This window comes from Euprymna scolopes, chromosome 46 (genome assembly GCF_053919585.1).
Source record: "Euprymna scolopes isolate OS-2025 chromosome 46, ASM5391958v1, whole genome shotgun sequence".
NCBI classification, from domain to species: domain Eukaryota; kingdom Metazoa; phylum Mollusca; class Cephalopoda; order Sepiida; family Sepiolidae; genus Euprymna; species Euprymna scolopes.
The window spans coordinates 136,073,491-136,086,316 of NC_136527.1; the positions used below are offsets into that span (position 1 = coordinate 136,073,491).

The following is a 12,826-nucleotide window of genomic DNA, read 5'->3' on the forward strand; positions in this document are numbered from 1 at the left end:
TGCTCTAAAAACAAATTTTGAATGCGCCCCTGTCATATAAAAGAATCTACAGTTTAAAATGCAAAAGTCAAGTATCACACAGTTGTATTTAATTAATTGTATAGAATTTTATATATAATGGTTTGAATTAAAGTTCAGAATGCAAAAGTCAAATATCATGGTTTAATTGTGCTCTAAAAACAAATTTTGAATGCGCCCCTGTCATATAAAAGAATCTACAGTTTAAAATGCAAAAGTCAAGTATCACAAAGTTGTATTTAATTAATTGTATAGAATTTTATATATAATGGTTTGAATTAAAGTTTAGAATGCAAAAGTCAAATATCATGGTTTAATTGTGCTCTAAAAACAAATTTTGAATGCGCCCCTGTCATATAAAAGAATCTACAGTTTAAAATGCAAAAGTCAAGTATCACAAAGTTGTATTTAATTAATTGTATAGAATTTTATATATAATGGTTTGAATTAAAGTTTAGAATGCAAAAGTCAAATATCATGGTTTAATTATGCTCTAAAAACAAATTTTGAATGCGCCCCTGTCATATAAAAGAATCTACAGTTTAAAATGCAAAAGTCAAGTAACACAAAGTTGTATTTAATTAATTGTATAGAATTTTATATATAATGGTTTTAATTAAAGTTTAGAATGCAAAAGTCAAATATCATGGTTTAATCGTGCTTTAAAAACAAATTTTGAATGCGCCCCTGTCATATAAAAGAATCTACAGTTTAAAATGCAAAAGTCAAGTAACACAAAGTTGTATTAAAATAATTGTATAGAATTTTATATATAATGGTTTGAATTACAGTTTAGAATGCAAAAGTCAAATATCATGGTTTAATTGTGCTCTAAAAACAAATTTTGAATGCGCCCCTGTCATATAAAAGAATCTACAGTTTAAAATGCAAAAGTCAAGTATCACAAAGTTGTATTTAATTAATTGTATAGACTTTTATATATAATGGTTTGAATTAAAGTTTAGAATGCAAAAGTCAAATATCATGGTTTAATTATGCTCTAAAAACAAATTTTGAATGCGCCCCTGTCATATAAAAGAATCTACAGTTTAAAATGCAAAAGTCAAGTAACACAAAGTTGTATTTAATTAATTGTATAGAATTTTATATATAATGGTTTGAATTAAAGTTTAGAATGCAAAAGTCAAATATCATGGTTTAATTGTGCTCTAAAAACAAATTTTGAATGCGCCCCTGTCATATAAAAGAATCTACAGTTTAAAATGCAAAAGTCAAGTATCACAAAGTTGTATTTAATTAATTGTATAGAATTTTATATATAATGGTTTGAATTAAAGTTTAGAATGCAAAAGTCAAATATCATGGTTTAATTGTGCTCTAAAAACAAATTTTGAATGCGCCCCTGTCATATAAAAGAATCTACAGTTTAAAATGCAAAAGTCAAGTATCACAAAGTTGTATTTAATTAATTGTATAGAATTTTATATATAATGGTTTGAATTACAGTTTAGAATGCAAAAGTCAAATATCATGGTTTAATTGTGCTCTAAAAAAAAATTTTGAATGCGCCCCTGTCATATAAAAGAATCTACAGTTTAAAATGCAAAAGTCAAGTATCACAAAGTTGTATTTAATTAATTGTATAGAATTTTATATATAATGGTTTGAATTAAAGTTTAGAATGCAAAAGTCAAATATCATGGTTTAATTATGCTCTAAAAACAAATTTTGAATGCGCCCCTGTCATATAAAAGAATCTACAGTTTAAAATGCAAAAGTCAAGTATCACAAAGTTGTATTTAATTAATTGTATAGAATTTTATATATAATGGTTTGAATTAAAGTTTAGAATGCAAAAGTCAAATATCATGGTTTAATTGTGCTCTAAAAACAAATTTTGAATGCGCCCCTGTCATATAAAAGAATCTACAGTTTAAAATGCAAAAGTCAAGTATCACAAAGTTGTATTTAATTAATTGTATAGAATTTTATATATAATGGTTTGAATTAATGTTTAGAATGCAAAAGTCAAATATCATGGTTTAATTATGCTCTAAAAACAAATTTTGAATGCGCCCCTGTCATATAAAAGAATCTACAGTTTAAAATGCAAAAGTCAAGTAACACAAAGTTGTATTAAAATAATTGTATAGAATTTTATATATAATGGTTTGAATTACAGTTTAGAATGCAAAAGTCAAATATCATGGTTTAATTGTGCTCTAAAAACAAATTTTGAATGCGCCCCTGTCATATAAAAGAATCTACAGTTTAAAATGCAAAAGTCAAGTATCACAAAGTTGTATTTAATTAATTGTATAGAATTTTATATATAATGGTTTGAATTAAAGTTTAGAATGCAAAAGTCAAATATCATGGTTTAATTATGCTCTAAAAACAAATTTTGAATGCGCCCCTGTCATATAAAAGAATCTACAGTTTAAAATGCAAAAGTCAAGTAACACAAAGTTGTATTAAAATAATTGTATAGAATTTTATATATAATGGTTTGAATTACAGTTTAGAATGCAAAAGTCAAATATCATGTTTTAATTGTGCTCTAAAAACAAATTTTGAATGCGCCCCTGTCATATAAAAGAATCTACAGTTTAAAATGCAAAAGTCAAGTATCACAAAGTTGTATTTAAATAATTGTATAGAATTTTATATATAATGGTTTGAATTAAAGTTTAGAATGCAAAAGTCAAATATCATGGTTTAATTGTGCTCTAAAAACAAATTTTGAATGCGCCCCTGTCATATAAAAGAATCTACAGTTTAAAATGCAAAAGTCAAGTATCACAAAGTTGTATTTAAATAATTGTATAAAATTGTATATATAATCGTTTGAATTAAAGTTTAGAATGCAAAAGTCAAATATCATGGTATAATTGTGTTCTAAAAACAAATTTTGCATGCACCCCTGTCATATAAAAGAATCTACAGTTTAAAATGCAAAAGTCAAGTATCACAAAGTTGGATTTAAATAATTGTATAGAATTTTATATATAATGGTTTGAATTAAAGTTTAGAATGCAAAAGTCAAATATCATGGTTTAATTGTGCTCTAAAAACAAATTTTGAATGCACCCCTGTCATATAAAAGAATCTACAGTTTAAAATGCAAAAGTCAAGTATCACAAAGTTGTATTTAAATAATTGTATAGAATTTTATATATAATGGTTTCAATCAAAGTTTAGAATGCAACAGTCAAGTATCATGGTTTAATTGTGCTCTAAAAACAAATTTTGAATGCGCCCCTGTCATATAAAAGAATCTACAGTTTAAAAATTCAAATGTCAAGTATCACACAGTTGGATTTAAATAATTGTATAGAATTTTATATATAATGGTTTGAATTAAAGTTTAGAATGCAAAAGTCAAATATCATGGTTTAATTGTGCTCTAAAAACAAATTTTGAATGCGCCCCTGTCATATAAAAGAATCTACAGTTTAAAAATTCAAATGTCAAGTATCACAAAGTTGGATTTAAATAATTGTATAGAATTGTATATTTAATTGTTTGAATTAAAGTTTAGAATGCAAAAGTCAAATATCATGGTTTAATTGTGCTCTAAAAACAAATTTTTAATGCGCCCCTGTCATATAAAAAAATCTACAGTTTAAAATGCAAAAGTCAAGTATCACAAAGTTGTATTTAAATAATTGTATAGAATTTTATATATAATGGTTTCAATCAAAGTTTAGAATGCAAAAGTCAAATATCATGGTTTAATTGTGCTCTAAAAACAAATTTTGAATGCGCCCCTGTCATATACAAGAATCTACAGTTTAAAATGCAAAAGTCAAGTATCACAAAGTTGTATTTAAATAATTGTATAGACTTTTATATATAATGGTTTCAATCAAAGTTTAGAATGCAAAAGTCAAATATCATGGTTTAATTGTGCTCTAAAAACAAATTTTGAATGCGCCCCTGTCATATAAAAGAATCTACAGTTTAAAATGCACAAATCAAGTATCACAAAGTTTCATTTAAATAATTGTATAGACTTTTATATATAATGGTTTGAATTAAAGTTTAGAATGCAAAAGTCAAATATCATGGTTTAATTGTGCTCTAAAAACAAATTTTGAATGCGCCCCTGTCATATAAAAGAATCTACAGTTTAAAATGCACAAATCAAGTATCACAAAGTTTCATTTAAATAATTGTATAGACTTTTATATATAATGGTTTGAATTAAAGTTTAAAATGCAAAAGTCAAATATCATGTTTTAATTGTGCTCTAAAAAAAAATTTTGAATGCGCCCCTGTCATATAAAAGAATCTACAGTTTAAAATGCAAAAGTCAAGTATCACAAAGTTGTATTTAAATAATTGTATAGAATTTTATATATAATGGTTTCAATCAAAGTTTAGAATGCAAAAGTCAAATATCATGGTTTAATTGTGCTCTAAAAACAAATTTTGCATGCACCCCTGTCATATAAAAGAATCTACAGTTTAAAATGCAAAAGTCAAGTATCACAAAGTTGGATTTAAATAATTGTATAGAATTTTATATATAATGGTTTGAATTAAAGTTTAGAATGCAAAAGTCAAATATCATGGTTTAATTGTGCTCTAAAAACAAATTTTGAATGCACCCCTGTCATATAAAAGAATCTACAGTTTAAAATGCAAAAGTCAAGTATCACAAAGTTGTATTTAAATAATTGTATAAAATTGTATATATAATGGTTTGAATTAAAGTTTAGAATGCAAAAGTCAAATATCATTGTTTAATTTTGCTCTAAAAACAAATTTTGAATGCGCCCCTGTCATATAAAAGAATCTACAGTTTAAAATGCAAAAGTCAAGTATCACAAAGTTGTATTTAAATAATTGTATAAAATTGTATATATAATCGTTTGAATTAAAGTTTAGAATGCAAAAGTCAAATATCATGGTTTAATTGTGCTCTAAAAACAAATTTTGAATGCACCCCTGTCATATAAAAGAATCTACAGTTTAAAATGCGAAAGTCAAGTATCACAAAGTTGTATTAAAATAATTGTATAGAATTTTATATATAATGGTTTGAATTAAAGTTTAGAATGCAAAAGTCAAATATCATTGTTTAATTTTGCTCTAAAAACCAATTTTGAATGCGCCCCTGTCATATAAAAGAATCTACAGTTTAAAATGCAAAAGTCAAGTATCACAAAGTGGGATTTAAATAATTGTATAGAATTTTATATATAATGGTTTGAATTAAAGTTTAGAATGCAAAAGTCAAATATCATGGTTTAATTGTGCTCTAAAAACAAATTTTGAATGCGCCCCTGTCATATAAAAGAATCTACAGTTTAAAATGCAAAAGTCAAGTATCACAAAGTTGTATTTAAATAATTGTATAGAATTTTATATATAATGGTTTGAATTAAAGTTTAGAATGCAAAAGTCAAATATCATGGTGTAATTGTGCTCTAAAAACAAATTTTGAATGCGCCCCTGTCATATAAAAGAATCTACAGTTTAAAATGCAAAAGTCAAGTATCACAAAGTTGTATTTAAATAATTGTATAGAATTTTATATATAATGGTTTGAATTAAAGTTTAGAATGCAAAAGTCAAATATCATGGTTTAATTGTGCTCTAAAAACAAATTTTTGAATGCGCCCCTGTCATATAAAAGAATCTACAGTTTAAAATGCAAAAGTCAAGTATCACAAAGTTGTATTGAAACAATTTTAGTGAATTTTGTATATAATGGTTTGAATTAAAGTTTAGAATGCAAAAGTCAAATATCATGGTTTAATTGTGCTCTAAAAACAAATTTTGAATGCGCCCCTGTCATATAAAAGAATCTAGAGTTTTAAAGGCAAAAGTCAAGTATCACAAAGTTGTATTTAAATAATTGTATAGAATTTTATATATAATTGTTTGAATTAAAGTTTAGAATGCAAAAGTCAAATATCATGGTTTAATTGTGCTCTAAAAACAAATTTTAAATGCGCCCCTGTCATATAAAAGAATCTACAGTTTAAAATGCAAAAGTCAAGTATCACAAAGTTGGATTTAAATAATTGTATAGAATTTTATATATAATTGTTTGAATTAAAGTTTAAAATGCAAAAGTCAAATATCATGGTTTAATTGTGCTCTAAAAACAAATTTTAAATGCGCCCCTGTCATATAAAAGAATCTACAGTTTAAAATGCAAAAGTCAATTATCACAAAGTTTACTTTTACTAATTGTATAGAATTTTATATATAATGGTTTGAATTAAAGTTTAGAATGCAAAAGTCAAATATCATGTTTTAATTGTGCTCTAAAAACAAATTTTGAATGCGCCCCTGTCATATAAAAGAATCTACAGTTTAAAATGCGAAAGTCAAGTATCACAAAGTTGTATTTAAATAATTGTATAGAATTTTATATATAATGGTTTGAATTAAAGTTTAGAATGCAAAAGTCAAATATTATGGTTTAATTGTGCTCTAAAAACAAATTTTGAATGCGCCCCTGTCATATAAAAGAATCTACAGTTTAAAAACAAAAGTCAAGTATCACAAAGTTGCATTTAAATAATTTTAGTGAATTTTATATATAATTGTTGGAATTAAAGTTTAGAATGCAACAGTCAAATATTTCATTTTTCAAGTGTAAATAGTTTATCAAGTATCATGGTTTAATTGTGCTTTAAATAGAAACTTTGGACGAGTTCCCGTCATTTATAAAAGAATGTACCGTTGATTCTATATGCATTGCCTTTCTGCTTGTGCTAGTTATTGTATAGAGCTTACCTGGAATGTCAGACCAAAGTCGTCTTGTACATTTCCTTCATATTCCAAGAGTTCTCTTAAACCATTGGCTATATCCTGTGAAATACAAAAATAAACAAAAATTAATATCAGTAAATCTAAATCTAAAAAAGACTTTGATGAAAGAGAAAAATGCATAACGGTGTAATATGTAAAATTCAGGAAGAACGATTGTTATGACGTATCTGAATTTTTGAGATGCGGATTAGTTATTCGTATCTATCTAACACGTATCATTGGCAAGATTTTACCTCGGAGTAGCGTTTTCTTAGATTCTGACATCTGGTTCTTCGTGATTTTTACATATTCCATCGTTATGCATTTTTTTCTTTGATTCAAAGTCTATTTTAGATTGAAAGGATTCTGATATAAATGCTTCAAAAGACACACTCACAGATTTGGAGGATAGTCTCTGGTATTCATTTATTCTTTCTAGTGCGGGGGGACGAAAAATAGAAATGCAAATTACTAAGTACCTCTATCAGTCATGATTGTTGGAATGAAACCACACTACTCCCGTGAAGTAAATAAAGGGTTCCGCTCAAAATTCCATCCAAATTTCCGAGTTTGACAAGATACACCTGCAGAAGGTCGGAGGTTACATCAACCGAAACATGAAAATCACACTCAAGATGAGAACAGTAGTCCGATGAATAATAATACAAGTAGTTTTTATTATATTAAGACATCATTATCCAATGTATTCTCTTATGGCTTTCGTGGTCGCCATTTTGTTCTTATTATTAGCAATACAAGCAGAAGTTAAAACAACCAATTTGGCCGAATATTATTTAACTATTTAATAATTTTCTGTAAACATTTTTTACAGTCTATAATCATTATCTTTATCTAATTTTATAAATTTCACCCTAACACTAAAACGTAATCAAACACTAACTCTAAATGTTAACACTAACCATACATGCTAACACTAATCCTAACCTAATATTCACCATAATTGCTGACACTTATCCTAACCTAATATTCACCATAATTGCTGACACTAATTTGGTGCTGGCCGAGCGGTAATGTGTCAGGTTTTTTGCACACTTTATCTAAAGGTTGGGAGTTCGAATTGTGGTGTGAGATGTCTTTCTTTTTTTTTTTTTTTTTGAAGGTTTAATATTGAAACGGTTATTTAAGCTGTTTTTCACATTCTATTTTTTTTGTCTTTATTTTTCAGCTTTTGTAAAGAAGTTTTAACGTTCGTTTTTCTGTTTTTTTCCCCATCACATTCGCGTTTTTTTTTTGTTTTTGATTTCCAATTATAAGAAATTTTAACATCGTTCGTTTTTTTTTTGTTTCGATTTTTTTATGTTTTAACATTTTTTTTATAATATTTAAACAGGGTGATTACAACCGGGCAACGCCGGGTGACCCCGCTAGTCAATATATATATAAAAGGCAAAAGTGGCGCACATGTTTTTGTATGTCCGAGAAAGGCTTTCATCAGAAGGTGGTCTCGGCGGGGCTTACCAAGTTTTAGAACTTTTTATATACTTCCAAAATTATAATATCTACAATTTGCGAAGGGACGTCGTCTCTAAATTTATTTTTATCGACTTTTATACAATTCATGCTGTTCCATCGTGTGTTTGTTCGTGGTTTTCGTATAAAAGCGAGACTAATCGAAAGAGAAGGCAGCTTCCCGGCTTTTCAGCGGGGGATCACCGAAGTTAAGCAACATTGAACCTGGCTAGTACCAGATGGGTGACCATTTGGGCATTCTAGGCGCTATACGTGCTCTCTGCTTATCTCGGCATGGTTTTCAGAAAGTAATTAGCTTTGATCAAGGTGGGAAACACCCCTCATATCAGACAATTGCTAATCATTTGGACACTCCCATTTTTTTATTTTGACATCGTACGGAAACAAATAAATGAAACTGCGGGAAGCTGAACTGGCCTTCAGCCAACATTCATTTTTGCAAATTTTAGCAAGTCAACTTTTTGATTTGATAATTTTGAACGCTCTTCACTTCCTGTGGTTTCGTAGCGTAGCAGTAAGATGTGCCGTTTTCTTTTACTTTCTTTTCTGCTTATCTCGGCATGGTTTCCAGGAAGCAATTAGCTTTGATCAATGTGGGTTGATTGGTTGGTTGGTTTTGTTTTACGGCATATCAACCCTTTTCAGGTTATTTAATGCCGAATCCAGTGATTTTGAAGAACAATTTTTTAATAGAATATATATATATATATTTTTTTTCAAGCCATTTTCTATTCAACCCATAGTTGGGACCCTAACAGATTCGGAAGAAAAATATTTTAATAGAATATATTTGTTGTTTTCAAGTCGGTTTCTGTTTAACCCATAGTTGGGATCCTAACAGGTACTACCACTCTGGGTCGGAGTGGACCTGGGAGCAATGGCAATTAAAGGGTGGCTCCACACTCCCCAAAGCCCGCAAGCTGGGGCCTCACTACTGGATGTAGTTTAAGGTCATATCCAGGACCTTGATCAATGTGGGAGACACCCTCATATCAGACAATTGCTATTCATTTGGACATTCCCCCCCTTTTTTTTTTGGCATTAAGTAAATTAAACTGCGGAAAGCTGGATTGGCTTTCAGCCAATGTTTATTTCTGCATCTGCGTGAACTCATACACTACGATAAATTTGAACGCTCTTCACTTCCTGTGGCTTCGTTGCAGTAAGATGTCACGTTTTCTTTTACTTTCTTTTCTGCCTTCACGTCACCGCGTCAGGGGTTTGCACCTGTTTGACTATTAACTTTTTTTTTTACGCAATTCCTCCCTTATTGTCAGAAACATCGTTCATGGATAGACTATCAGAAGACGGCATCTATCTATAAAGCAAAAATGTGTGTGCGTTTTCGTGTATGTCCAACAAAGGCTTTTTATATCGCGCCTAAATGATAATATCTACGAGTTAACAACTGGGGTCGCCTGTCTATTTAATTTGCCTGACTTTCAAAACATAAATATTCAACAATTTTTGATCGCTGCATGTGCATTAAGCTTTATCGTATGAAAAAAAAGAAGCGAGAGAGAGAGAGAGAGGGGGGGGGGAAGCGAGAGATACATTAGTACGATACTTGTCCTGAGACGGGTATCGTACTAATGTATCTCACTCTTTATAGCTTTAGTTTTAAATTTATTTCTGTTTTTTGGCGGTGAGTATGGTATGGTTTCGGTGTTCATCATCGACTTACAACAAACATTTCCAAAATATTAAAATTAATTATAATTTCAAACTCGGCATAATCATTGTGTTTATTTCAATACATGACATAAATACGCTCGTGTATCTAACATTTTGTAGAAGAGAAATACAAAATTTCATTCTAACATGTAAACATAAATACGCTCGTGTATCTAACAAAATTTCATTCTAACATTATTGGGGCGTCTTCTTTGTATATATAGAGTCAATTTATCGATGTATGAGTGATGGATATTAGTTAAGGAAAATGAAGACTGAAATGTAATGGAGATGGTTAGATGTGATACTCTACATCTGGAGTGACCATGGAACCGGAAAGTTTTCTCTGGATAACTGGAATTAATGGGTCTCGTATGGCGCAGTAATGTCAGGGTGGAAAGTAGTTACTTAAGCAGAGATGAAGGGGCAAGGGCTGCATGAGAAAATATGTCTCCCACAGCTGAAACAAATCCATGCAACATAGCAATTAATACGATTATTACTCGCGGTAAATAAAAATCTGCCCTGCACTCAAAGTTGACGTCATTAACTCGCCCAAAACGGCACCTGCCGTTAAACGTCGCACATTTTTTTTCACACTTTATTATTTTCCAACTGCGCGTCAAGGCTTCTTTTTTTTTTTTTTTTTTTTTTAAAACAACCAACGATTTTTGTTTTCACACACACCTACATTTACCCGGGCAACGCCGGGTCCCCCCCCTGCTAGTATATATATATATAAAAGGCAAACACCCGGGTAACGTCGGATATCCCCGCTAGTTTATATATATATAAAAAACTAAGTAAAACTAATAGAAAGATTATTTAATTTTTTTTTTTTTTTACATAGGCGTCACAACTTATCAAGGCCGATAGGCCACTCAAGGATAAGGGTTAAAGAGTGTAGAGTAGTCAAAAGGACAATATAGTAATCGATAGTAATGGAAGTTCGGTAAATTTGTTAACTTAAGTGGAACGGCTCATCAGAAAGTTGTTCACATTAGACTTGAAGACAACCATATTATAGACAGCTGGAAAGCAGGAAAACGGAAGACAATTCCACAGGCGTGCAGTTCTAAGAAAGAAGCTTTGATCATGGAATCTATGTTTAGGTTTAGGCACAGATAAAGAGTGGGGGGAATTATTGATAGTGTTTTCAGCTAGTCTAGCGTTTCTTGTGAAAGTTTGGCGAGGGGGGACCATAGATTGAAGCTCAGTCGAACACTTTCCATGAAAATAACGATAAAGCAGAGACAAACCCGCAACATCTCTTCTGTGAGACAGAGGTTGCAGCGAAGAGAAAAGGACATCTCCCACCAGGCCACGAAGTCTATTTTGAACCCTATCAAGGCAGGACAAGTCTTTTCTAGCAGCTCCTGCCCATATGTGGCAACAGTATTCCATCCTTGGACATACCTGGCTCTTATATAGATAGAGAATTGCATCAGCAGTGAGATATCTACTGGATCGATAGAAGGATCCGACCATTTTTTTAATCTATACATATGCACTAGTGTTGGGACGATTATTCGGAATCGGGAATCAGAAAAATCGGAGCTTTTGTGGGTATCGGAATCGGTATCGCAATCAAAAAAATTTAGCCTATTTTCCGATGCCGAGGTCGATTCCTTAAATTACCATTTTTAATTTGATTTTGGTTTAAGATAGTTTTCCCACTGCTTGTAGTAATAATAAAATAATAAATATTTATTGATTTAAACTTCAAGTAAGACTAAAATCTCTTGATCACCCCATGACAAGTGTGTTTTTACGTTTGTGAAAATATACGTTCATTTAAGATGTGTTTTTATGGTAATCAGGACAAAATAACACTTTTATAGTTAAATATTTAGAGATTTCACGTTGAACTTGAAGACAACCATATTATAGACAGCTGGAAAGCAGGAAAACGGAAGACAACTCCACAGGCGTGCAGTTCTAAGAAAGAAGCTTTGATCATGGAATCTATGTTTAGGTTTAGGCACAGATAAAGAGTGGGGGGAATTATTGATAGTGTTTTCAGCTAGTCTAGCGTTTCTTGTGAAAGTTTGGCGAGGGGGGACCTATAGATTGAAGCTCAGTCGAACACTTTCCATGAAAATAACGATAAAGCAGAGACAAACCCGTAACATCTCTTCTGTGAGACAGAGGTTGCAGCGAAGAGAAAAGGACATCTCCCACCAGGCCACGAAGTCTATTTTGAACCCTATCAAGGCAGGACAAGTCTTTTCTAGCAGCTCCTGCCCATATGTGGCAACAGTATTCCATCCTTGGACATACCTGGCTCTTATATAGATAGAGAATTGCATCAGCAGTGAGATATCTACTGGATCGATAGAAGGATCCGACCATTTTTTTAATCTATACATATGCACTAGTGTTGGGACGATTATTCGGAATCGGGAATCAGAAAAATCGGAGCTTTTGTGGGTATCGGAATCGGTATCGCAATCAAAAAAATTTAGCCTATTTTCCGATGCCGAGGTCGATTCCTTAAATTACCATTTTTAATTTGATTTTGGTTTAAGATAGTTTTCCCACTGCTTGTAGTAATAATAAAATAATAAATATTTATTGATTTAAACTTCAAGTAAGACTAAAATCTCTTGATCACCCCATGACAAGTGTGTTTTTACGTTTGTGAAAATATACGTTCATTTAAGATGTGTTTTTATGGTAATCAGGACAAAATAACACTTTTATAGTTAAATATTTAGAGATTTCACGTTGAACTTGAAGACAACCATATTATAGACAGCTGGAAAGCAGGAAAACGGAAGACAACTCCACAGGCGTGCAGTTCTAAGAAAGAAGCTTTGATCATGGAATCTATGTTTAGGTTTAGGCACAGATAAAGAGTGGGGGGAATTATTGATAGTGTTTTCAGCTAGTCTAGCGTTTCTTGTGAAAG

General features: G+C 30.5%; 1 protein-coding gene and 1 long non-coding RNA gene across 3 annotated transcripts in view; one reads left to right on the forward strand and one right to left on the reverse strand.

Moving 5' to 3' along the window:
* The window catches only part of LOC145271436 (uncharacterized), an 854,738-nt gene that overhangs the window by 177,964 nt on the left and 663,948 nt on the right, over positions 1 to 12,826 (forward strand). The gene's annotated exons all lie outside the window — the stretch shown is intronic.
* Positions 1 to 12,826, reverse strand: part of LOC145271435 (putative E3 ubiquitin-protein ligase HECTD2) — a 535,251-nt gene that overhangs the window by 122,877 nt on the left and 399,548 nt on the right. For both annotated transcript variants that reach the window (XM_080126966.1, XM_080126967.1), the window contains exon 15: positions 6,736 to 6,810. In XM_080126966.1, coding sequence (XP_079983092.1) covers positions 6,736 to 6,810 — 75 coding nt within the window. The remainder of the gene's footprint in view (positions 1 to 6,735; positions 6,811 to 12,826) is intronic.